This window comes from Zasmidium cellare, assembly GCF_010093935.1.
Source record: "Zasmidium cellare ATCC 36951 unplaced genomic scaffold M409scaffold_31, whole genome shotgun sequence".
NCBI lineage: Eukaryota > Fungi > Ascomycota > Dothideomycetes > Mycosphaerellales > Mycosphaerellaceae > Zasmidium > Zasmidium cellare.
The window spans coordinates 330,780-355,475 of NW_022986975.1; the positions used below are offsets into that span (position 1 = coordinate 330,780).

General features: G+C 55.2%; 11 protein-coding genes across 11 annotated transcripts; 5 read left to right on the forward strand and 6 right to left on the reverse strand.

Annotated features, from left to right (window-relative positions):
• Positions 1 to 25: 25 nt before the first annotated feature.
• On the reverse strand, positions 26 to 2,385 carry M409DRAFT_26373 (uncharacterized protein; the record flags this gene model as incomplete). Its single annotated transcript, XM_033808086.1, has 7 exons — positions 26 to 606; positions 665 to 888; positions 938 to 1,126; positions 1,180 to 1,274; positions 1,325 to 1,846; positions 1,899 to 1,963; positions 2,016 to 2,385. The coding sequence occupies 7 exons, from the start codon at positions 2,383 to 2,385 to the stop codon at positions 26 to 28; spliced, it is 2,046 nt and encodes a 681-aa protein (XP_033664225.1).
• A 1,410-nt stretch (positions 2,386 to 3,795) lies between these two features.
• On the forward strand, positions 3,796 to 5,170 carry M409DRAFT_57619 (uncharacterized protein; the record flags this gene model as incomplete). Its single annotated transcript, XM_033813682.1, has 2 exons — positions 3,796 to 4,650; positions 4,721 to 5,170. The coding sequence occupies 2 exons, from the start codon at positions 3,796 to 3,798 to the stop codon at positions 5,168 to 5,170; spliced, it is 1,305 nt and encodes a 434-aa protein (XP_033664226.1).
• A 379-nt stretch (positions 5,171 to 5,549) lies between these two features.
• M409DRAFT_68603 (uncharacterized protein) lies at positions 5,550 to 7,330 on the reverse strand (the record flags this gene model as incomplete). Its single annotated transcript, XM_033817913.1, has 3 exons — positions 5,550 to 6,556; positions 6,608 to 7,066; positions 7,120 to 7,330. The coding sequence occupies 3 exons, from the start codon at positions 7,328 to 7,330 to the stop codon at positions 5,550 to 5,552; spliced, it is 1,677 nt and encodes a 558-aa protein (XP_033664227.1).
• Positions 7,331 to 8,567: 1,237 nt separating this feature from the next.
• On the forward strand, positions 8,568 to 9,914 carry M409DRAFT_68604 (uncharacterized protein; the record flags this gene model as incomplete). Its single annotated transcript, XM_033817914.1, has 2 exons — positions 8,568 to 8,687; positions 8,745 to 9,914. The coding sequence occupies 2 exons, from the start codon at positions 8,568 to 8,570 to the stop codon at positions 9,912 to 9,914; spliced, it is 1,290 nt and encodes a 429-aa protein (XP_033664228.1).
• A 588-nt stretch (positions 9,915 to 10,502) lies between these two features.
• Positions 10,503 to 12,419, forward strand: M409DRAFT_68605 (uncharacterized protein; the record flags this gene model as incomplete). The annotated part of the gene is made up of 6 exons (XM_033817915.1): positions 10,503 to 10,538; positions 10,618 to 10,992; positions 11,061 to 11,284; positions 11,333 to 11,712; positions 11,776 to 12,093; positions 12,166 to 12,419. 6 exons carry the CDS (start codon positions 10,503 to 10,505, stop codon positions 12,417 to 12,419), a joined length of 1,587 nt encoding a protein of 528 aa, XP_033664229.1.
• A 121-nt stretch (positions 12,420 to 12,540) lies between these two features.
• M409DRAFT_37276 (uncharacterized protein) lies at positions 12,541 to 14,151 on the reverse strand (the record flags this gene model as incomplete). Its single annotated transcript, XM_033810700.1, has 1 exon — positions 12,541 to 14,151. One exon carries the CDS (start codon positions 14,149 to 14,151, stop codon positions 12,541 to 12,543), a length of 1,611 nt encoding a protein of 536 aa, XP_033664230.1.
• Positions 14,152 to 14,699: 548 nt separating this feature from the next.
• M409DRAFT_26379 (uncharacterized protein) lies at positions 14,700 to 15,839 on the reverse strand (the record flags this gene model as incomplete). Its single annotated transcript, XM_033808087.1, has 1 exon — positions 14,700 to 15,839. One exon carries the CDS (start codon positions 15,837 to 15,839, stop codon positions 14,700 to 14,702), a length of 1,140 nt encoding a protein of 379 aa, XP_033664231.1.
• A 1,080-nt stretch (positions 15,840 to 16,919) lies between these two features.
• On the forward strand, positions 16,920 to 18,122 carry M409DRAFT_26380 (uncharacterized protein; the record flags this gene model as incomplete). The annotated part of the gene is made up of 3 exons (XM_033808088.1): positions 16,920 to 16,926; positions 16,982 to 18,049; positions 18,103 to 18,122. 3 exons carry the CDS (start codon positions 16,920 to 16,922, stop codon positions 18,120 to 18,122), a joined length of 1,095 nt encoding a protein of 364 aa, XP_033664232.1.
• Positions 18,123 to 19,602: 1,480 nt separating this feature from the next.
• On the forward strand, positions 19,603 to 20,015 carry M409DRAFT_26381 (uncharacterized protein; the record flags this gene model as incomplete). Its single annotated transcript, XM_033808089.1, has 2 exons — positions 19,603 to 19,799; positions 19,853 to 20,015. 2 exons carry the CDS (start codon positions 19,603 to 19,605, stop codon positions 20,013 to 20,015), a joined length of 360 nt encoding a protein of 119 aa, XP_033664233.1.
• A 2,109-nt stretch (positions 20,016 to 22,124) lies between these two features.
• Positions 22,125 to 22,561, reverse strand: M409DRAFT_57627 (uncharacterized protein; the record flags this gene model as incomplete). Its single annotated transcript, XM_033813683.1, has 2 exons — positions 22,125 to 22,413; positions 22,485 to 22,561. 2 exons carry the CDS (start codon positions 22,559 to 22,561, stop codon positions 22,125 to 22,127), a joined length of 366 nt encoding a protein of 121 aa, XP_033664234.1.
• Positions 22,562 to 23,079: 518 nt separating this feature from the next.
• M409DRAFT_26383 (uncharacterized protein) lies at positions 23,080 to 24,488 on the reverse strand (the record flags this gene model as incomplete). Its single annotated transcript, XM_033808090.1, has 5 exons — positions 23,080 to 23,303; positions 23,359 to 23,596; positions 23,648 to 23,961; positions 24,008 to 24,354; positions 24,466 to 24,488. The coding sequence occupies 5 exons, from the start codon at positions 24,486 to 24,488 to the stop codon at positions 23,080 to 23,082; spliced, it is 1,146 nt and encodes a 381-aa protein (XP_033664235.1).
• Between the last annotated feature and the right edge of the window lie 208 nt (positions 24,489 to 24,696).

Here is a 24,696-nt window from a genome sequence, read left to right on the forward strand (position 1 = left end):
TCACAACACCTCACTCACCACCATCCTACGCAGCGACAATCCTCCCAGGATTCTCCCCAACACACTTCGTCCCCGCCGCGACACTCTGGAACACCACCTCGCCAAAATTACAAAGCCCAAACTTCGTCTCCCCCTGACAAACCACGGCCCCATTCGTCGAGCACGAACTCCGCGCGGGCGTCGTGCCCGAAGAAGAATTCGTGACGGGCACACCATTCGTGATGCCCCCGTACGGCACGGTGGGATACTTGCCGAAACAGCTATACTCGTACTGCGCCTCCTGGAGCTTCGTCGACTGGACCTCGAAGAACGTGGTGAGTTCGCACCAGCCGTCGTCGCGGGCGCCGCATTGTGGGAAGCTCTCGCCGAGGGGGATGGTGCGTTGGTTGAGGATGAAGTGGATGTAGCGGGTGGGGCCCCCGGTCGTGTAGGTGTCGCCGGCTTTGCGGTTGCCGTCGAGGGGTTGGGGCGTTTCGATGATTTCCATGTCGAGGCGGGCGCCGAAGGGTTCCATGTGGGAGACTTTGAGGTAGCGGTCGCGTTGGAGGCGGTCGGCGGGGAGGAGGGGGGCGAATTGGGTGAGGCCGAAGGCTGTGAGGATGGCGGCTGGGAGGGAGTTAGTTTTGTGGTTCTCGCCTGTGACTGTGAGGATGGAATGACATACCGATGTTGGTGTCGTGGGAAAAGTCGAAGTTGAGGGCTTGGTCCAGAGGGAAGGTTGCGGTGTTGTTGTCAAGAGTGACGTTGATCTGAGCAGTTGGCGTGGTGATCAAGTGGTGCTGCAGACGAGACATGATTTCAACGACGTAGCCAATGCCCACTGCGCGGCCAGTAGGAGACTGGAACATGTTGTTTCCCGCGAAGTTGATGTCAACAGAATACTCGTAGCTAGAATCGTATTAGTGATGGCTTCTGGACCTGGCGCAATGCTACTCACCCTTCCCACTCCTCGTAAGTGAAGAGGCCGCAGAAGGCAGAGTAACCCAGAGCGACAGTCTCGTAGGCACAAAGAGACTGAGCATTGTACGCATCGCTCGTCGACCAGTTGAATGCTGGACCGTACGAGTTCAAGCGGGCTGCAGCATCTGCGAGGTAGATGTTGTACCACTCCTGAGTAGCGTTGTTGCTATGGTAGAGGTCAGCCGCTGATTTGACTGCTTACGGCAAATGAAGACTCACCCGCCCTGCGAGACGTAAGAGTTGGAGTTGTTGCAGTTGTCGTAACCTGCCAGGGTGTTGTTCCAGATGCCAGTGGTGTTCTCAATGGCAAGGACCTGTCTACTGTCAATGCGCTGCCATGCTCTTCCTCGAAATCACCACATACCAACGTAGCGTTGTCAGTCCAGCCAAGACCGAAGAATCCAGCTAGAAAGTATTCGGCAGACCTCAGCATACGGTCTTGGGTGGTGGAACGAGCCACAATCTTGGATCCGTTGTTCGGGTAGAGATGGCCGTACTGGATCTGGTGGAGAGTCCCGGAGTCGAAGAGCTCCTGCTTGCCGACTGGGACAAGAATCTCAGCACCGAGCTTGTAGGTCCAAGAGTTCAAAAACTCAAGAGGTCCAGTGAAGTGGACGTTGCCGAGAACGCCAGTGGTGTAGTTGTGGATCTTTTGAGCCAACATTGGGGCACCAGAGCCTGTGGTAGGATAACGCGACCCATGACGAGACAGCATGTTCAGCTGCACAATCGAGGCGTTGTGTGGAAGATGGTACTCGTCTATTCCAAATCCCTCGGGGTTTGGGAAGTAGTGCGAGAGCTGTCCGTGCATCTGGAAGATGTTGCCATTGTCATAGTTGCCCTGGATGGGGACCTGAGTCTCGAGTGGGCTGTTTGGGATGTACGTCTGATTATCTTTAGTTCTTGTTCATTCTCAATGGCTACGTGAAGCCACTCACGGTGCCCGAGAAGGGTGCTGGGTTGGTCTGGGCAAGGAACGCTGCCGGCCCGGTTGGAGTTGGTCCTGGTAAGGGAGCTTTAGCCTAGATCTCAATGAACAAACAATCTATACCTACCAGGCACCAACTCAGGCGTAGTCTGGTAGTAGTCCGGGATATGGCTCTGTGCAGAGCTGGCCTGCCTGTTGAGCATGCCAGCATCCACCAGGCCAGCCGCGGCTGCGGCGAGGTAGTAAGTCTTGTAGTACATGACGAACTGCAGCACAATGATGCCAAACAGAACAATCTGAGCCAGCAAAAGCACCCTCTGCGGGGTACGTCTCTGCAGAGGAGTAGCAGCGGGATCAGCAACAAAAAGATCCCAGGCCGGCCAAGCTCGAAGCTTTGTACTCATCGCAGCCTCTCGTTGACGCAGCTCATCCTCAACGGCGATGGCGGCAGACACGACGCTGGCTTCCTTCGCCTGGCCGCCGCGATCCTGTGGCATCGATCCAACAACACAACTCGCACCCGCTGCAGCGCGCAAGCGATCCAAAGAGGCCGGCGGTGGTCCAGCGAAGCTCAAACGGGAAGCTTGTGTACGGTCGTGAGCTGCAGCAAATCCCTCCGACGTCACCGATCCTGCGAGGTACACGAGTGGTATCGTCGCGATTTTCCACGTGTTGCAGCTCCCGGGTCCCCACGTTGTGAAGATGCAGCTTGCGGCGCAGCGCCCAGATGCAGTTCGATGAAGGAGATCGATGTTAGTGCGAAGGTGTGGTACAGGGCGGGTCTGCCATTCGAAGCTTGCAGGAGAAGCTTGACGCTTCTTGGGAGAGGAACAAGCCTCTCGCTTCCACGTGCTGCCTGCCATCACGGTCCTCTTGGCTCTGGGCGTTGTCCACGGAGACGACACGATCTGGAGAGCAAGACACTTAGCGAGAACGAATTCGACCCAGTCTCACAGTAGCCCGCTCCGGTCCATGATGCCTCGTCGCAAGCTGTGCAGACGTTCGCCGTCTCAGCCACCACCATCCAACGCGCTCCTGCGGCCTCACGTCCGTTCGAACATCGCCCCTCAGGCTATCGCTCAAGGCCACCAGACACTTGTCGTATAGTGATCAAGCCGTCTCGAAGCACTGGCGGTACCAAGACTGGAGATGAGCGAACTGGCCAGAGTAAAGAGCTTGCACGCTCGTGGGCGTTACATCATACACCTCGCGTCTCTAGGCCAAGGGCAGAGCAGTCGCCATCTGCAAATGAGGAACAAAAGAGCCACAGTATCTGTCCTAGGAGGTGAGGCGTTGAACAACTCTCAGCATGAAGGAGGTCGCCGTACTCCGCTCTGGCACCAGCTATGGCAACATACACTCCAGGATCTGCTGACTCCAGCGGCTCAAGTAGCGCTGGAAAGCATAGTGCGTCTTACTCTTGGCAACATCCTTTCCTATCGAGCACAGAGTCGGTCTCAGCTTGACAGGTGTATAAGACAGCTCCCACTGGGGCGATACACCAGAGTTCTCTGAATTCGTCGCCAAGCCAGCGGCTACCACTTGCTGCTTACCTTCCATCTCTCGTGTCCAAACGAGCTGGCGAAGGCGAGATCAACCTCAAAAAGCATCATATGCGGTGTAAGCAGTATGTCGTATCGTCTAAGCGCCTACGTCCATTTCAAGTCATTGCTCTTTTGACCACTCATCACCTGCTCGAAAAAGTTTGGAAGAATGCTATGCATGGAGGCAGGACAGTCGCGAGTGGCCACATCATACTCTGAATCTTACTGCAACTGCAAACAATCCATCGAAACGTTGGACAAGCTTAAGGCTCAGCTTGGTGTAGGGACATCACCGCTGTGCAAAGCGCCTCTTCAAGAAAACCACAGCGCATCGAGTGACAATTCCGATTATCAAATCAAGACATGCAGGAAGATCAGCCTCTCCGTGTGGCAATCATAGGAGGCGGCATAGCCGGGGCCTGCCTGATGCACGCATTAACCAAGCACAAGCACCTAGACGCCCACATCTACGAAGCAGCCCCGACCCTCAAAGAAGCCGGCTACGCCGTCGGCGTCGCGAAGAACGCATTCCAAGCACTGTCTCTCATCGGACCCACGGCCGTAGACGCCCTTACACGAGCGGGTGCCGTCAAGCAGAATCGAAACACCTGGATGCTGGGGGAAGGCCCAGATGCAGGGCAAGAGATTGACTCGATCGACTTCGGCCTAGGCGACCGGATCGTCAGAGTCGCGCAGAGGGCCGATTTCTTGCGCGAACTGCTGAAAGACGTCGCCCCTGAGAGGATGCATGTCAACAAGAAGCTGGTCCGAATCGAGCAGCACACTGGGGATGAATGGCCCGTGACCTTGACGTTCGCTGACGGGAGTACGAAGGTCGCCAACGTCGTCATTGGCGCCGATGGCATCCATAGCTACGTCCGCAGGTACATCCTCGGCGAGGACGACCCAGCCGCGAAGCCCAGGTTGACTCCCTGGTATAACCTCTGGACGATGCTGCCCTACGAGCAAGCCCGCGCCACGATCGGTCCGGATCTGATCGACAAGGACGATCTGGGGCAGTACATGTGGTGGGGCGATGGCACGTACATGATGCACACGATTTCCGACAACGGGCGCAAGGTGCAGTTCCTCGCGTGTGCCATGGACCCAACTCTCGAGGGGGCTACGGAAGTCGACCGGACGAAGGGCGTGGATAAGGAGGCGGAGAAAGAGAGGTTTCGGAATTGGCCTCCGAATTTGTACAAAGCCGTCGTAGACGTAAGACCTCCATGATGTCTCAACATCGCCATCAACCTCGTCAACACTGATACTAATGATGAGAATCTAGTTCCTCGACTCCACCCCCTCCCCCAAACCCCTCCACCTCTGGGAACACCCGCACGCGCACACCTACATCCGAGGCCCCCTCGCCCTAACCGGCGACGCCGCCCACGGCACCACCCCCTGGCAAGGCTCCGGCGGCGGCATGGCCGTCGAAGACGCGCCGATCCTCTCCGCCCTCCTCGGCACCACCCACACCCCCCGCGAAGCGCGCCTCGCGCTGCAAGTTTACGACGAGGTCCGCCGGCCGCGCACGCAGGCGATCGTGGACTCGAGTCGTGCGGTGGGGATGTTGTCCACGGGGCAGGATGCGGGGTTTGGATTGAGTGGGGAGAAGTTGAGGGGGAAGGTGGTGGGGAGGTGGGATTTTATTGCGTTTTGGGATTGTGAGGGGGCGAGGGATGGGGCGGTGAGGAGTTTGGAGGGGAGGTTGGAGGGGGAGAGGATGGGGGGATAGGGGGATGGTGAGAATGTTGTGGTGGGATCGTCTTTGTCTGTCGATCTGTTCGAATGTGCTTGGCTGGGTGAACACCTGCAGGGTCATCCATCCACATCCATGCTTCGTCTTGCACGTGCCGAGCATGCGATGTGATCGTACGTACCATATCCACGAGAGAAGAAGCTTCCTACTCCCTCTAACAAGCACAACATCATCAAAACCACCAAAGCCACTCAAAAGTGACCAAGTAAAAGATTCTTGTCAATACATATGCATCTCTATGTATCCACCATGCATGCTATCCCCAAGAAAATGCTGTGTTATTTCCTATTCATAATCCTGTAACATCTATAGATTCTGTCGTTCGTCAAAATGCATCCATCCAAGCCTTTTTCTTTCACATCATCAAAGCAGCGCCCAACCCAATGCAAGCGACCCAAACGCTCGTGATCCAAAAACCCGTAAAATCCGCGCCGTGAACAATGCCCGCAGCAGCAGCCGAAGAACTCGATGAAGACCCACTGCCGGTGTTGGAGCCTCCGCTTCCACCGCCTGAACCGCCTGAACCGGCTCCCTCGACCTGGGCAATGGTTGGGACAGCGGCGTTGCCAGTTGCAGTGCCGATGGTGCTACCAGCAGTGCTGACGGCGTACGAGAGGGTGGAAGTCGCGACTTCGGGAGCGATGGACCAGGTGTTGGGTGCTGCGGTTTCGACGCCAGACGACACGGCGGCGGCGACACCGGTTGGACCCGCCGCGACGGTTACGACGTCAGGGGCGTCGGTGTTGTTGACCTTGGCCTGGGCGATCGAGACCTGACCGTTATCGAGATCGAAGACAGCGTATATGCTGCGAAGAACAGCATCGCCGGCGATGTAGAAGCCACGAGAGCTCCGTTGTCCAGGCTGGATGAGGAAGACGCAGACTTCGCCGTTGGAGTCGGACTGTGTCCTTCTCGTTTCGGGGTCGACGTATGCGACGATGAATTCGCTGGCGTCGACGCGGATATTGACTTTGTTCCCGAATTCGAGCGAAAGGTAGTAGTCGGATGTGGCGTACTTGCAAGAACAGAGGCCCTGGCTGTTCACGAAGGGGAACGCTGGCGCGATGTATTCGGCGTAGTAGCTCTGGGGGATCTGGAAAGCAGTGCTTCCGGTGTCGAGCAGGACGGGGAGAGCGGTGTCGTCGCTTGAGTAGGCGTTGATGTCGGTGGATCCACCCTCCCAGAGGTTCGTTGTCTGGCCATTTGCAGTAACATTGGCAGCAGTGATGGTGGTAATGAATTGGTAGATTAGGCCATCAACCTGGCCAGAGTAAACTGGCGGCAGCAAGTTCATGGTGGCCAGCTCGCCAGTGTACTTGGACTTGTCAATGCCACCGAAGAGGATGCTGCCAGACGTAGCACCTAGTGATTGTCAGTACTGTACCAGCCAGAAAGCGATTGACTACCACATACGCTCGTCATTGAGGTAGATCGAGTATAATCTGCTGTTGATGATTCCAGCATCTTTCAAGACCTCCGGCAGATTCTGGTAGGTGTTCTCGATACTAGTCACCGCCTCATTCGCTGAGTATCCCAGACCCAACAACCCTATTGAGTATCCCGTTGTGCTGTTCACTTCATTCGCAACACCAAACTGTACCGGCTGGACCAGCACATCTCCAACGCCAACGACATCTGATCCGTACGGACCAACAGCGGTCGAGCCATCTCCAAAGCTGGTATTAAAGGCCGGAGCAGCTGATACCTCTTTGTACGTATTTGAGCTGGATGAATCGTAGGTACCGCCTCTGCAAGTATTAGGGTTGTCCTCTGGAAGCTGGCAGGTTTGGGCGCTCGATGCATCGAAGTAGAGATCGGAGGACCCGGTATCGAGGATGACTGTTTGAGGCTGTGGAGGCGTACCAACAGTGACTGGGGTAGAGCATCAGTGTCTGTTGACATGTGAGTTGATGTACGCAACTTACTGTTGGCGTAGTATGCGCCTCCCGAGCTCCAGCTCAGCACATTGAAGATGTTAGTCTCGACAGTGCTTTGGCGTTTATCTAGACGACCAGGTATCGCTCTTCGGAAGTAGTTGGTTGCCCCGTTGTTGTGCTTGTCTCGCTTTTCGATGTGGATCTCAGGCAAGGCGCAAGCGGATGCCAGTAGCAAGGGCGTCAAGGTCAGGGATCTCATGGCCGGCGCGTGGCGCGTGGTGTTACGTCGTAACCCCTGTAACGAAAGAAGATGCTTTCCCAAGACGGTGCTCTCGCAATCCCAAATGAAAACAACTACAAGAAGAGACGCAACGGGGAGAGGCAAAGGATGGCAAAGAAATAACAAGAGGAGGTGTTGCGGAAGGAAGCTGCGGCCCTTTGGCTCAATAACGTCAGGCGCCCATCCCGCTGCCACAGTAGTTCCTCGCAAACACTCACGCGAAAGCCGGAGGATGGCGCAGCGCAGGCAAAGCTTGATTACCTTAGCCACTTTGTCTCGCTAGCGGCCGATCCGGTTTGGCTCTGGCCTTTGAAGATGGCCGGCATGATGAGGACATCTGGTCTCAGGCGAGGCTGTAGCATCCAATGTAGTGGCTGAGAGGTCGCCCCGGTGGTTCACAGCTTCCAACAGGCAGGTACATGCTTCAGCTGTCATGCTGGCCACGCCCACCGTGCAGCGACGACGTTGTCGTAAGCCAGTGTCTGCATTGAGAGGCGTCGGGCCGATCGGCGCGTCTAGATTTTGTGCAGGACGCATTCCGGGTCCTCGTTGCGTTGACCTCATAGTGGTAGGCAATCTTCCAAGTATTTCCCTCGTTTGGGCGTCTGATCAGGCGAGAACGTCCTTTGTCCAAGCAGACGTGAGGTAAAGAAGAGGTGCGCCACATGATCCAGTGGCAGAGGCGAAGCTCGCGCGGTTTTTGGGGGCCACCTGTTTCCCGAGCCTCGCATAATCTTCATGTGAAGGCTTGCATGTCTTGGTCGTTTGCTTGACTGCAGGTCGCAGTGGGTAGGCGGGCGAAATATGACTGTGAGTGTCAGTCAGATGGAAATCTTGTAGGAGTCGATGGGAGATAGTGCTTGTTGGTCAGCCGATTGGAAACTGTACGACCAGCGGTCACCCTTTGCCGGAGGCTTGGCGGCCGTCTATCTCCCATCATCGTCAGAGAGAGGGATGGTTTTGTTGGAGATAGACGAAGAAGATGATAACGCCCTGATCACGTCCCTCGCTCGCTTTCCACCCTCTCACGCTCGCAATCACCGCCCTCACTGTCGCCTGGCGCGTCTCCCATGGCCGCTTTTGTCGCAATTGAACAGGTCGCCGAACGGACCCCCTACCCCCGTCCGCCATAATGTCACGTCTGGAGCCCGCTGTCCCTGCGGCGGCGGCGGATCGATTTGACACTGGCGATTCTGTTGGAGGAGCATCAGGCAGTATGGCTGGAGAAAATGGAAACAGCATCACAGCCAGGTTGGGCAAATTCAGGAGGGTGGTGGGACTGACGCTGCTCGCTGTGACCATCTTCCTGTGGACAGCCACAAACTTTCTCGCAAGCGTATGTCTACTCAAGTCAAATGATGGGAGGGAATGCCAGCTAACATGTTGTACTTAGACAATCTTCGCCGACGACACATACAGCAAACCCTACCTGGTGACCTACATCAACACCTCGTTCTTTATCGTTCCCCTGATTCCAATCATAATCAACAAGGCATACCGAAACCCCGAGGAGATCAAGAGATGGAAAGAGGAGATCCTCTCACGGATAAGCAGTCAGTATGCGCTACTCAAGCAGGAGGATGAACACAGCTACCACGACAGTCCAAACTTGACCAGTTCAAGAAGACGTTCATTATCGCCATTCCCCGATGTTGTACTGGGGGATGCCATGGAAAGAAGTCAGGAACTACCCGCAAAGGCCAGCCTTATTGCAGAGCCAACGGCGACGAGCGCACCGCTCACCATCTCGGAGACCGCGATGTTGAGCTTGGAGTTCTGCCTGCTCTGGTTCCTTGCCAACTACTTCGTCGCTGCATGCCTGCAGTACACCACAGTCGCTTCGTCCACCATCTTGACGAGCACTAGCAGTGTCTTCACACTTATATTTGGGGCCATATTCCGCGTGGAGAAGTTCACTTTACGCAAGTGTCTAGGGGTGCTGGCGTCCCTAGCTGGAATCGTGCTTATATCGACCATTGACCTGTCCGGCAAGACAGGTGACGACGAGCATCGAGGTGACTTCCCGGAGAAGTCGATCCGCGAGATTGCCATTGGTGATTGTTTGGCGTTCCTATCTGCCGTCATGTATGGCCTGTACGCCGTGTTCATGAAGAAACGAATACCGGACGAATCGCGGGTCGAGATGCCTGTCTTCTTCGGACTGGTTGGTATTATCAACGTGCTCATACTGTGGCCTGGCTTTATCATCCTTCACGTCACTGGTGTCGAGACATTCGAGTTGCCACCGAGCGGCTTTGTAACGGCAATCATTCTTTGCAATTCCATTGGGAGCCTGGTGAGCGACATTGCCTGGGCCTACGCGGTACTCTTGACCTCTCCCATTGTGGTCACAGTCGGACTCAGCATCACCATCCCATGTTCGCTCATTGGACAGATGATCCTGAACAATCAGACGGCAGGACCATTTTACTGGCTGGGCGCCTGTATCGTCGTTCTATCGTTCTTGTTCGTTAACAACGAGGAGAAGAAAGATGGAGCCGAAGGGACACCGACCACGAGCAATGAATATGATGCTTTGGAACGGCAGAGCAGCTTAAGGTGAAGAATTGAGAAGAGCTGCCATTCAACTCCAAACGGTGACTTCGAACGCGAACGAAGCCGAGTCGACACGGGCATGTCAGCCTGAGCTGGTCAGTTCCTGCAGTCAGAAACTGGCTGCTACAAGGTACCTGGACTTCGTAGCATCAGGCGTCACTGTCCTGCATCTCTGACCTGTCAGTCGGTCAACCTCAGTGCTGTGCATCCCACAGACTCGCGGCCCCTTATAGCTACGAATCTCTTGCGATTTAGGCGAGAATGACCAGGCGATGTGCAAAGAACATATACAATAAAGTTCATCAAGAACGCCACATCTGCACCCCACTCACGTGGCAGCAAGCAAGTGAGGAGTTATCTCCAGGTCCTCGCCAAAGCTGTCTGGGAAATTCCTTGTCGTGGTCAGGTCGATTGGCGACTCCGCTCCGGCTATGGAAGCACCTCCTCTAAATAAGATCCTTCGCACCCGAGGGCGTGGGACGGCCAATGCTTGTACATAGGTGAAGTAGATCTCTGACGACCAAGGACTAAGGTTCTTAGAATATTGACCTTCAAGTCTCACATATCGTTCCAATCTCCAACTGACCCCATCGCCATGGGTCGCTACATACCCAACGCGTTCAACCTGCTGGTATGACTTGCAGCAACATCCACAAAATCCTACCTCTTGAGCCTCCCCCTGCATACATTCAATACTCACCTCTCACCAGGTCGTCATCTACGTCGCCCTCGGCTCAACCGCCTGCTCCTACGGCCTCGCCATCCTAGGCTCCACAATCGGGCAACCCTCCTTCTACACCTCCCTCGCCCTCGCCCCACAAGGCACGCCGGACTACTCACGCACCGCGAACCTGATCGCGGCCTTCAACGGTGTCAGCAGCGGCGGCGCGGCCCTCGGCGCCCTCTACAATTCCTGGTCCACGAATGCCCTGAGCAGAAAACATACGATCCAGATCGGAGCGGCGATTCTGAGCGTTGGGGCGGCGCTGTGCGCGGCGAGTGTCAATGTGGGCATGTTTATCTTTGCGAGGCTGTTTGCGGGGTTTGGGATCGGGGTGTTGGTTACGTGTATTCCTATGTATCAGGTACGTTGCTTGAGAGCGTTGAGGGATGGGTGGGTTTGAGCTGATGAGTGTGGTGTTTTCTGCGGCAGGCGGAAGTGAGTACCCCTGAGACGAGGGGATTCATGGTGAGTATGCATGGGATCATGTTCGCGGTGGGATACGGGTTGTCTTCGTGGATTGGCTTTGGGGTGTACTTCATCTCTGCGTCTGGCTCGGATTCGACGTTCCCCTGGAGGTTTCCGCTTGCCTTCCAAGCTGTGCCTGCGTTGATGCTGCTTGCAGGGTCATACTGGCTGCCCTACAGTCCACGATGGTAAGCCATCCATCCAAGCCGCGATCCAAGCCATTGACACGACCACAGGCTCATGCAAAAAGACCGCTTCGACGAAGCCTCAGCCGTCATCAAACGCCTGCACTCGCGCAAAGGCGACGAGCAGCACACGCAAGCCCTCAAAGAATTCCACCAGATGAAGCGCCAGCTCGAGCAGGACCGCGCGCTGCAGGGCAAGATCTCGCGCTTCGAGGTCTTCAAGACGGCACCCAACCGCCGACGGGCGGCCATCGCGGCGGCGATGATGTGGTTTAATATGTTCACGGGGGTCCTCATCATTGCGAACTATGCGGTGATTATCTTTACGGATCTGGGGCTTAGTGGGTATATGCCCCTGTTGCTGCTGGCGTTGTGGATTACGCTTTCGTTCCCGGGGAATGTCTTCACGGCTCTGTATGTTGATCGATGGGGTAAGCCAACCCCAAAACACCCCGTCCCCAGCACCAAACACTAACCCATTCCCCTCCCCTCAGGCCGCCGCACCTTCATGCTCATCGGCACCATCGGCCTCACCATCTCGCTCTTCTTCGAATGCCTCCTCCAAGCCCTCTACACCAACACAACCAACACCTCCGGCCAACAAGCCGCCATCTTCTTCATCTTCCTCTTCATCGTCTTCTGGAGCTCCTGCTTCGACGCCACGCAGTACCTCTACATGGCGGAGATCTGGCCGACGGCGATAAGGGGCCAGGGCACGGCGGTGGGCATGTTCAATCAGTTCGCCGCGCAGGTGGTGATTGGGGTCGCCGGGCCGATTGCGCTGGAGAAGATTGGGTGGAAGTTTTTTCTTGGTGGGTTTGATCCTTTCTCTTCTCTTGTGTTTTGCGGGTTGGGTTGGTGACTGATTCGATGTGCTGTGCCAGTCCTCCTCATCCCCACGGCGCTGTACATCCCCGTGATATACTTCTTCTTCCCGGAGACGATGAACCGGTCGCTGGAGGATATCAATGCGCAATTTGGGGAGGATGTCGCTGTGCATTACTATGGCGCGACGGAGGAGGAGGAGAGGGAGTATGCCAAGGCGATTGAGAAGGAGGAGGGGATGCAGCAGCCGGGTGTGGTGGGAAGCGAGGATAAGGCTGGCGTGCAGATGGTTGAGATGGCGACGAAGGGTTGAGATCTTTGTGGTATTTGAGCAGTGGGATGGGGATGTTTTGATGCCTGTGATGCCTAATACTTCATACCCTGGAGGTTTATTATTTCCAAAGCTCGTAGGTCTCTCCTGTCCACTGTAAGATCTATGTCCCAACTGCCGACTTGGCCCCAGCTTTCCTATGCTTCGCCAACACCTCCTCCGTCGTCGCCACAAGCTCATCGAACACCTGCCTCACAGGCTTCTCCTCGGCCAAAGGATTCGCAGACACGACTCGAATGGCATAAACGCCCCCCACAACCGACGACGTGAGGAAGAACTCCTTCCGCTCATCGATCAACGTATACACTTCCTTCGTGACCTCATTCGCCGCCTTCAAGTCCTCATCGCTAGTCTTTGTGTCGACGAGCGCGTGGCTGTCCTGATCAGGTCGGGGGTCAGCTCCGCTGCTGGCACGGTCGATTTGGAGGTTCTTCCAGGTTTGCGGGTTGACGGTGAGGACTGTGAGAGCGAAGATTGGCGGGGAGAGGATACTGAAGAGGTCTTTTCTCGACCTCACCAGATCCGCGAAGAGGTTGCCCAGGTTGATGTGGTGGCGGATGTGTTCCTGGAAGCCTTCGACGCCCCATGTGCGGATCACGAACCAGATTTTCAGGGCGCGGAAGCGGCGTCCCAGGGGGATCTGCCAGTCTCGGTAGTCTGTTACGAGGCCGCTGTCGGTGAATTGGTTCTTGAGGTAGGTCGGCGTGATGCTCAGGGCGTCGGTGAGGTCTCGTCGGTTTCGGACGTAGAGACAGGAGGCGTCGAAGTTGGTCAGGAGCCATTTGTGCATGTTGAAGTCGAAGGAGTCGACGAATTCGATTTGTTTCGAGAGGTGTTGGTATTCTGGGAGGACCAGAGCGGCGCCGGCGTATGCGGCGTCTACGTGGATCCAGATGTCCGGGTAGTCTTTGGCGACTTCTGCAATAGATTCGAAGTCGTCGACAGCACAGGTGCCTGTTGCACCAATGCTGACGGTCAGATAGTACGGCTGCAAGCCCTTCGACTTCAACTCCTCGATTTTCCTGCGAAGATCCGCGCCCTTCAGAGCATACGCATCCTCATGTCTCGTCGCTATACTCCTGAACCTAGTCCCAGCAATATTCGCCGCCTTCTGACTCGACGAATGCGCCTGATCCGACGCCATCGCCACCAACTTACACCTCAACTCACAGGACCTCTCCTCCACCTCCTCGGGATCCGTCACCCCCTCCCTCGCCACCTGCCTGCGCACAAACCGCTCCCGCGCCGCAATCATCACCGTCACAATCGCCTCCGACGCCGACCCCTGAATCACCCCTCCCCCACTCCCCTGCGAATGAAACACCCCGGGCAACGCCAGAATCTGCGCCATCCAATCCATCACCACCGTCTCCAGCTCCGTCACCACCGGCGAGCAAATCCAATTGAACGCCGGCGCCGTCAACGCCGCGCTCCACATCTCGCCCAGAATCCCCGGGTACGTGCTCGACGCGGAGAAGAAGGCCATGAACTTGGGGTGCTGCCAGTGCGTGACGCCCGGCATGATTTTGGCTTCGATGTCCTTTTCGATGGCGTGCCATTCTTCGCCTTGTTGCGGTGGCGAGTCTGGGAGGAGTTTTGCTAGGTAGCCTGGTCCGATTGAGGGGAGGACGGGGCGGGAGGGGAGGGTTGTGTAGTAGTTTTCTATTTCTTCGATGACGGAGTTGGCGGATTCTTTGAATTGTTGGCTGGTCATGCCGAGGGGTGGGATTGTGCGGTTGTCGGGGGGGGATTTGGGGTGGTCGCCATTGGTGGTGGGTTGTGAGTTCGTCATACTGGATGAGATGTCCCTCGTCTTCCTGAAATGTTGGAGTAAAGATAATGGAAGATTCTGTGAGATGGGAAGGTGCGATCTATCTGTAAGATGTTTCTTCAGAGCGGAAGCCATTCGCGCGGCATTGCTCCGCGCGCAAAACTTCCATCTCAAACAGCAGATCATTCAGACACCTGGTCATCCGCCCTATGCAGTACATGATAATGCAGACGGAACCTTCCGAAAATGTTCCTGAATGCTCTGGATTCATGCCTTTTAGTCACATTTCACATCGAACACGTTTGCGAACTTGGCGTGACGATGAGGCTTGAGAGTTAAGCCGCGAAGTCTGATAATAATTGAGAAGCATTCGCTCGCATTTCTTGCCGAACGTAGACATGGCGAGGCCGGCAGGTTGTGCTCATTATTCTATTGATGCCATGGTGTTGTCTGCCCAACCATCGCTATTAGATCAAGTAGAGCGAGACATTCTAGACGAACGCCTGTCGCGAGAGAACACCGCGATCCCATCCTCTCCAGTATCCAACGAGCTTTCGCTGACATCCACGTATATGTTCATTAAGGGCCTCTCCATCATTGCCAGTGTCTCGTGCACACGTAGCTGGTCGACGAACGTCAACTTCCTCCACTCTCGCTCCGAAGGCTGCTCGTGTACGCTGGGGACTATGAAACGCGCCCAAGGGATCTCTCAACTCGCTCACGAAGTTCACCTCAGAGACATCGTCTGCAAAAGGCGGTCCTCGGGTTTGTACAGCTGTCTGACCAGCGAGGCCTGGATGAGGCATTGTCAACCGCGCCAGACTCTCGCTCGAGAAGATTTCAGAGTCCTTGATCTCGTGCAGTTCTCGGATCGCATCCCGCAACAGCTGCCGGTTCTGTTCTCGTTGCGTATGTGAAATTCGTTGCTCTGACGCTCCTCTCCAGCCAGGCGGCACTGCATCTTCGAGATCTTGTGAGGTTGCGGCGGCTTCCAGTATTGCCTGCGATGCTTGAGAAAGCTGGCTGTCCATCCGATGTGAGAGCTCGGAGGTCGAGGCACAAGGTGAGATCGAGCCTTTCGTTGTAGGTGATTTCGCCGGAGTTGGGCTTGCAACACTCGGTGACGTGGAGCCCAAGATACTTGCATCATGCAGCGTTTGGTCATTGGCGAGAGGCATGTCGTCAGCTGCCTCATGCGCTTGTTCCAGTCCTGATAGTTGGGGAGACTCCTGGGCCTTAGGCTCGCAGGCTGGCCTGGCAATATTGCGAATGACATCGTCGAACGATTCTAGGCTCTCTTCTGCTCTACTTGCCGAGATGGCTGGCGAGTTCTCCTTGAGATGATCGTGGACCTGCTGCTTGTGAGGGGGAAACGTAGGGCTTCGGGCAGTTCCAGTGAATGGGTGATGTTCAACCCGGTCGCTGGCGTCAGATTCTTTCAACTTCTTGTTGGGCCTTTCCACACCAGTTTCTTGATCGCGTGGCCGTTTCGTGCTCTGATTTGTGGCATCGAGCTTCGCACCAGGCGCATGCTCTGTTCGGCCGTACTGTACAGGTGTTTGATACTCAGATGGATGCCCCATTTGGAGCTCCTCACCCGTGCACTGTGTCTTTGAGTTGCTGGCCCCCATTTTAGCAGTTCACGAAGTACTCGAAGGACAGAACAGAAGAAAGCAGGTAGATGTGTGTTGCTCAAGAATGGGAAAAAAGAAAAGACGAGCAGTGCGTTACTGGCGTTACCTGTCTCTCAACTCTTTGTCACGGGAACCGAGTGAATGAGAAGTCTCATTTTGTCGCAGGCTGCAGAGAGAAGTTCGTAGATTCGAGACGATGGCACCGAGGCCAGGTCTTACACTCCCGGTTGAGACAATGTCGATGATACCTAGAGACAGCGGTCGTAAGAGTCCATGCGGGTATCTCTGAGATATCGATGACCAAGTGTCGTGTGGACGTACGTTTCGGCATGTCGTCGAGTCGATTTAGGGATGCTTGGCGTCTGTCAACTCGACAACACCCCGAGCTGTTCTTCTAGTCCAGATGTACGAAGACTACGGTAATGGGAGACGCCTTGCAGAAATCTTGTGCCTGCTCGTTCTCGTTGGAGCATGGGTTTTGATACGCCGCCACCTCGTATCCAAACCTCGGTATGTACATCTTCGTCGATCCGAGAGGAGTTGCGGAAACCAATGCTGGCGCTTGAATCAGCAACTGCTATACTGCATCCTCGCCGCAGTGATGGCGACGTCGGGATTCATATGGCATGGCGTGAGCAGTCAGCGTGTGATTATCATGTGATGTGTGGTAGCAGTGAATGGCAAAGTCGACGAGACGTTGCATTTGAACACGCAAGAAAAGGGGCCCTTATTTAAATATGGAAGGCCGTGGAGCAGTGATTGGTGGAGAGGGGTGAGCTTGTGGCCCCTTGCAGACGACCCCGGGCGGAGTACGTGATGAAAGGTGGCCGACCAAGCCGACCCTCGAAAAGTTATCGCTACCGACACGCAGGACTTCCTTGCTCTCTCTGAACTCTTTGCACACCACCACACAATCGTCGCCTGCTCGCAACACCGTCGCCGTCGGTCTTGTACTCCACCGCAAGACTCGTCCTCCCTCGCTTCTTCGACCTCGACAACATCCGCCTTGCACACGTGAGCAGCTGGTCCTGCTGCGCAGCTGATACCACCCTTTAATCACAACCACCACACATCACCATGAAGGGTACGCAGACCAGGCTGGCGCATATGCGCAAATCCAAATGCTGATCAGATCGCAGCTCTAATTCTCGTCGGCGGGTTTGGCACTCGCCTGCGACCTCTCACCCTCACCCTGCCCAAGCCCCTGGTCGAGTTTGGCAACCGCCCCATGATCCTCCACCAAATCGAGGCGCTCGCCAATGCCGGCGTCAAAGACATCGTCCTCGCCGTGAACTACCGCCCCGAGATGATGACCGCCGCGCTGAAGAAGTACGAGCAAGAGTATGGCGTGAACATTGAATACTCGGTCGAGACTGAGCCCCTCGGCACTGCGGGGCCACTGAAGCTCGCGGAGCGCATTTTGGGCAAGGACGACTCACCATTGTTCGTACTGAACTCGGATGTCATCTGCGACTACCCCTTCAAGGAGCTCGCCGAGTTCCACAAGAAACACGGTAACGAGGGCACCATCGTCGTCACCAAGGTCGAGGAGCCGTCCAAGTACGGTGTCGTCGTGCACAAGCCAGACCACCCGTCCAGGATCGATCGCTTCGTCGAGAAGCCCGTCGAGTTCGTGGGTAACCGCATCAACGCCGGTCTGTACATCCTCAACCCCTCGATTCTGAACCGCATCGAGCTCCGCCCCACCTCGATCGAGCAGGAGACTTTCCCCGCCATGGTCAAGGACGGCGAGCTCCACTCTTTCGACCTCGAGGGCTACTGGATGGATGTCGGTCAGCCAAAGGACTTCCTCAGCGGCACTTGCCTCTACCTCTCCTCCCTCACCAAGAAGAACAGCAAGCTCCTTACTCCACCGACCGAGTCCTTCGTCAATGGCGGCAACGTCATGATCGACCCCTCAGCCAAGATTGGCCAGAACTGCAAGATCGGACCCAACGTCACCATTGGACCAAATGTGGTGGTTGGGGATGGTGTCAGACTGCAGCGCTGTGTCCTGCTTGCAGGCAGCAAGATCAAGGAGCACGCTTGGATCAAGAGCACAATTGTAGGCTGGAACAGCACAGTCGGCCGCTGGGCACGTCTCGAGAACGTCTCTGTGCTTGGTGACGACGTGACGATCGGCGACGAGATCTACTGCAACGGAGCCTCTGTGCTCCCACACAAGAGCATCAAGGCAAACGTCGAAAGTAAGTTTGGTCGTCTTCGTCAGTACATTCCGTGGCGCTAACATTTCACACAGCCCCGGCGATCATCATGTAGAATGCGCTACTCCAGTGGTTCATGCACATTTGCGTCTTTGGAGGCATCGAGAGCGTTGTGATCTTCACTCCAGGTCCAGGCAGGGGCATTGTTGGGCTCAGAAAAAGGCATATATACACATACACGGCAGCGGCGTTTGATGGCGTAGCCGGCGTCGAATGGGTCACAGGCTGCTGCCCAAGCCGGGGGTTGGCGGCGGGACCCAATTGGCATCTTGAGCAAGTCGTGCGGGTCATTAAAGCATATTAATCAGTCGCCGTCGATATCCCTCTGCAACATACCTCATCGATCGTTAGACACTATTATATCTCATGCGGCTGGCGGCTAGCTTGGCCGATGGTGTCAGGGCTGGCGGGCTAGAGGATGAGGAGCGCAGAGTGCCACGCAACGACATGTGCAAAGTCAAAAGCGTGCAAGTGTGAAAGGGTTCTTCGTGGTTGATTTGTCGTGACTCGCGTTTGAGTTGCGGTCGAGGCCGAGCTGCCGTTGCTGCTATCGACGATCGCGCGAAGCCAGCCTCACCTTGAACCTGACCGCAGATTCACTTTCTCGCTTCGCACGGGGTCGCGGCGATGGTGGCAAGGCTTCCGATACGCCTGTTCCTGCCTGGACGCGGTGTAAGCGAGCAGACCTGGTCGTGGCCACGCTGCAGCTCACGCGGTTGGGGAGACGCAGCCCGTTGTCGCCATCTGGGCCTGCCGAGCCTCGATTGGCTGTGTTGGTCTCCAGACTTGCCGCCTCGCATGCATCCTTGACCCTCTTCCTCCACGCAGAGGCAGCGCTGCTCTCACTGCTCGTCGTCGTGCTCGACTGGACGTGGCGGGCCTGAACGGGTCCTGATGATGTCGTCTCGCGCACACGAACACGCACCCACGCACCCGCTCGCTCGCTGGCTCCTTGGCCCCGGGTGGCCAGGGGCGAGGCCGCAGAGGAGACACGGTCCGGTCGAGCAGGCTAACGAAGACTCCGCTGTGCTGGGTCTGCTCAGCATCAGCCTGCGCTCCTTGCTTCTTCTGCGCTGCGAATCGGCCCTTTGGCCTGTCGTGCCCAGCGCCCCGAGCGTGCGAGCGGCAGGAGCATGTGCTACTAACGAAACACCTCATAGACAGGGTGGCACGCGGGCGAACCTAATCTCGCAACGACGGACGGGCTGGCTGCTGCCACGCCTCTCGGACGCATACCTGTCGAGATGCGAAAGCTCGATGTTGGGCTAGTGAGATCTGCTCCCTCTCTCTCTGCTGCTGCTTGCTGTCGCCGATCCTAGCACCTGCAGGTATGTAATGCAAGGCGGCCGCCGCCAGCCAATATAATGCTGCACCTGGGCGGCCATCACGCGAGCTGAGCCTTTCCTTCTTCCATCCTCAATGAGCTCTCTAGCTTTAATACCTCGTTAGAGTTCGGCTTGGCTCTGCTCATTAATTAACCAAACCACTATCGACACCTCCAACCACTATCGACCCCGTTGAATGCGGCGACGGTGATGGACAAGCCGTTATGCCTTTGCTTCCCGTGCATCCTCAACTACCTGGGCGGCTACGTCTTTCCGAGATTCGAGCATCAGTACTATCCGATTCTATCCCAGAAGGGCTTCACCGAGAAAGAACAGGCAGCCATCGCTGAGGAGTGGTATTGGGTTGCTGTCGAACGAGAAACTGCCGTCAAAGACTACCTCAATGGGTATGTTACCTTTAAAGATGGATGTTACTGGCGACCTCCACCACGACGACGAGCACCTCGATCGACGCCTTCGACACCCGCAGCCTCGTCTTCTTCAGGATCGACTTCGTGAATGATGATGTGACCACGCTGGACCGGAGGAGGAATGGAAACGAGGTCAATTTGAGGAATATGAGAGGCCATCGGATGGAAACTGGACGACTACACGATCAGTAAACGACCTTGAACGACCACCACTGGCTCTGCCATCCTGTCACTATTGCAAGACGAACCAACATTGTTGGTGTCGTCCTCAGATCCCGACATTATGCCATCGCAACGGCTCCGAAGACACCCGTAGACTCTGCCTCATCGACATACAACCAGCCTGTCTTGATGTCGAACTCGGGCAATGGTATCGAACTTTGTCACACAGCAAGGATGGTGATATCGAATTCACAACTCAGGAAAAAAATATCCGAGCTGCCTACCTTGGCATGCAACCCGGTGCTTCTCCTCTCAAAACGAGCACCCGCAACCCGTTTCGTTCAGATGCAGCCAACAAAAGCCTGCCGGACAACGCGACCTTGTTACCAATCCCGACTAGTCACTCTGTTCCAAGTGGAAGCTCTGCAGACGTATGCGGGACGCCAAGCCCTTTCCAGGTACTCTGTGGAGTGCACGTCACACCGCTTTGATATGCTCCAAAGGCAAACACACCACGCTCAAGCAACGCCGTACCTACAGGCTCACCAACCAATAAACCACAACGACAAACCGTCCCAGCGAGCATCTCCGGGTGCAGGTACATCTACCACAAAGTGGACAGACGCATTGATTGGGCGACGAGAAAGATGCTTACCCAGCAGCATAATCTTTGGTCGATTCGTTGCATATCGTCGCAGCTGAGAAGGAATGAAACTCTTGGGGATCGTCAGTCACCCACGAGACAGACCTGGAGTCGCGGGACGGCAAGCACGGAAGGATTTGGTACAGTTCACGGTTCAGTTCCCACGACGGATTCGCGCGGGCTGCCCACCACACGGTCAGCCTGCAGGTCAACTCACCTCACTCCTCTCGTTCCAAAAAAGCCACCGACATCTTTGACTCCTGGTGGGGAATACATATGGTTGGAGCGGCTCGCTGGCGTGGGTGTGGGATTACCTGCTTGCTGATGTGAGAGGTGAGGTTTGACGCCTCCGTCACACCGTCCCTTTCCCTACCCCTCTCTCTCGACACGACGATTGCGCAAAGCCCCGGGAGTCGTGTCATGTATGTTAGCGAGACGCTCGTCAGCAGGTAGCGTGTACCGTATCCACACAGCAGCGAGAAAACCCAAAAACCTTGCCCAAAAGGAACGCAATAGGTGTATTTCACGAGTCATGGGTATCGAAAAGAGAACTTGCTCCGATCTCATCATCATTCGTCCACATCATCAAGAGTATCATAGTCGCAGTAGTCTTACCTACTACTCGCCTTGCATATAATAAAAGTTGAGGCTTACCGCGGCTAACGTCGACAAAAGAAAAACAAAACCTCTCTCTCTCTCTTTTGGACTTTGTGCGTGCAGGTGCATGGGAATGGCATCCATGTATCACGAGGTTCCCCAGGGGTGATTGATTGTCTGATTGATTGATGTGACAGCCGCCGCCGGCCGCCTCGCCTCGCCACGCTTTCGTCGATCGCAAGGTCCTGTTCGAGGAAGGTGATGGTCGTGCTGGATCGGAGGCGGAGTAGGCTCCGTTGGGAGGGGCGACTTCACGTTGTACGTTGTGTGATGGGGTGTTGATCTGGAGCTCAGAGTGTTGAGGGGTTGTGTCCCTGATGATCTTGTTTGTGTACTTTTCCTTTTCAAGGTTGTTGCGGAGAGGCGAGCATTCCTAATTCGCCGCCTTGTCTCTCGAGGAGATGGGAGGTGACTACGCTGCTGCGTGGACGTTACGAGATTGGTCTACCATGCAGGATCGGAGATGCAAGTCACATTGAAGCACTGCGTCGAGAATCAAATTGTTTGTCTCTGCTCATAGGTTCGGTGCAAAGATCATTGCGGTATAGCTTGTGTTGATGATGTGACCCTTGTAATTCGGAGACACATCGAGTTGTTGAGACGCTGGGAAAGGAGCTGTCTTCGTATAGGCATGGGGTATATTGAAAATGGACACTGTACGACTCGAAACAATTGTAGTTGTAGGTCTCCCTGCTTGCCGATAACGCTTCATTGACCATGCATGCAATCTCCCACTCCGTCGCCCATGAAAGAAAAGAGAGGAGTAACATAAGAGACAAAAGAAAGAACACAACAAGAAATACAGAAACTCATAGCCCACCCTGAATCTCCACTAGGGTTCAAGCAGCACGAACCCACTCGCCCTCATGCCATACCACAGGAATGCCCTTCTTCCTGTCCTCGAACACCATGGGGTTCGCGGCAACTTCGGCCTCGGCTTCAGCGATTTGAGCCTTGGTCAACACGATGTCTTCGAGGTCGGCCCGGAAGAACTTGATGGTGTGGATATCGGGGTAGTAGTGAGCAGCCGCCGTATCTCCCTTTCCATTGGCTGTCTTGCTGAAGTTGAGCGTGATATGGTGTGGATCCTCCGTACCGTCGTCCTTCTCCGTTTTGTGTGGATCGCCCCTATTGAATCATGATAATTAAGCTGTTCTAACAATGAATGGGGGCTTGGCAAGGGGCGAGTTGATACGAACACCACTGTAGCGAACTTGTACTTGTCTCGGAAGGCCTTATGCTTGTGTGAGTGGTTGATGCCTACAGTGGCAGACATGACGTCGGTAGTGACATTGACAGTCGTGCCCTTCAGACTCTATGTCAAAAGTTTCGCGACAGATGTCGAGAAACGTCGGAAACGGTTCATGGTTGCGACGCTTTGTGATCGTAGATGGTATGGTTGAACGTGTCGTTGTCGGTTGTGCGTGGGCTGTATGGCTGTATAGCTGTATGGCTGTGAGGTTCTGGTAGAAGGCTGCAGTCGTCTCTCGCTATGGCTTATCCTAGTGTTGAGGTGTTGGAAAGTGCTTAAAAGCAGAAAGGCTGGTAGCTTAAGGCATGCGTGAACGTCGTGACAGAGCATTGCATGTGGCATAGTCGCCGAACTTGTGCGTTTGCTGATTTATTCACCAATTCAACAGAGGCGATCAAGCCTTCCGAGATGTCATTCACAGTTGCTCCAAAGGTCGTAAGGCAAACCCCATATGCGACGGTCGATGCTACACGCTTGGCCATATGAATGTAGGAGATCACGGGAGGTCTCAACGACTGCCACTCGGCATCATATTTGTCGCATCAAGACTCATGGTTCTGCCTCTTCTCAGCCCGGCGTGCTTCGGCCTTCAAGTCCAGCCAGGGATGCTCGAGCAATTCTTTAGCAGTCTTTCGCTGCTCCGGAACCCACTTCAAGATCTGGCTCGCAAAGTCCATGAATGACGCTTTGTCATCCTCGTCGAGAGACCGTACCGTATCAGAGAGATTGAGGTCTTGGGGGGTCATGTTGTCGTACAGAAAGCGGCCTGCGGCAATGTCAGCGGAATATCCTTTGCGAAAAACAGTAAACACATCAGCTACCGTCATCGTCGAAGAACGGACCGCCCCAGAATTCTCCCGGCAAGACACAGATTTTGCCAGTCGCATCAGGACAGGGCACCCATGGAACGTCCCTCCACTTCTTCTCAAACTCCAGGAATTCAGGAGGTGGGTGACCGAGGAGTGCAATCATCTGTGCGACGTGTGCCTTTGCATCATACGTCCCATCCTCTGTACAAGGTCTTCGAAACAGGTCCCGATCTTCCATCATGTTCCAAATCTGCTTGATGTTAATGCGCTGACATATTAATACACGAGTTGGGATACGCACCAAGACACCGAGATTCCAGATGTCGAGACTGTACGACCAAGGCATACCCATCAGCACCTCTGGAGCACGATACGCCGCAGCTTGCATTGGATGGCGCTTAAGAGTATCATCGCCGCCTGGCTGAGCCTTGCCGAAGTTGATGAGGTGAGGACCTACTTGAAGAGATTTGAAGAGTCCAAAATCGGGGTTGGATTTGTAAATTGTGCGATCCCCCTCATTCTTCCGCGACAGTGGCTTTATTGAGAGGTTTGCAATGTACTCTTGAATGACGGATGGGTCTTCGAAGGCTACAAGGAAATTTTCGTCTTTCAAATCTGCACTTCATTAGACCAGAAGACAAAGATGGCAAACTCAACTCACCTCCGTGTATGTAGTTGCACTTTGTGTGAAGAAAGTCCAGAGCCTTGAGCATCAGCACAATGTAAGCCTTGAGGAACGCTACAGGGAGCTTCCGTTCAGTGAAACGGTGCTGGAATTCCCACAGAGACTCGCGCAGCAGCTCGTGTATGAGGCATTCGTGACGAGATCCATCTTCTCCTCGGAGTTGAAAGTGATCGAGGGTGGGGCGAAGGAGGGTGGCACATCCATCCTCGGCGTTCTGTTGAATGCGCTTGCTAAGCTCGAGTTCTCTTCGAACGGGTGACACAGCCACGCGATGCGCAATACCGACTTTGAGCGCAACGTACTTGTGGGGCTGCCAGAACCAGCTGGAGGTTGTCAGTATTTGTACATGAAGCAGGGATGGTACGCGAATACTGTGTAGTGTCTCGGGCAAGCCAAACGGTGGCATTCACCCCAAATCCCAGTTTTGAAACTACCTCATATCGTCGGTTGTAGACATCGCCAAGGCGGACGGGATAGAAGCCCTTCGGATCGTATCCAGGAAACAATTCCTCGTCGACTCGAGTGTTCGCTGGAAGAATGGTAGGTGCCGGCGGCGGTCGTACGGCAGCGCCAAAGATGCCAGGAAGGCGAACCTAGCAGGCAAGGCCTGAATCAATCGGCGCAGCATGGCACTGTCACGGCGCAGTGTGGTAATGCGCTGCGGC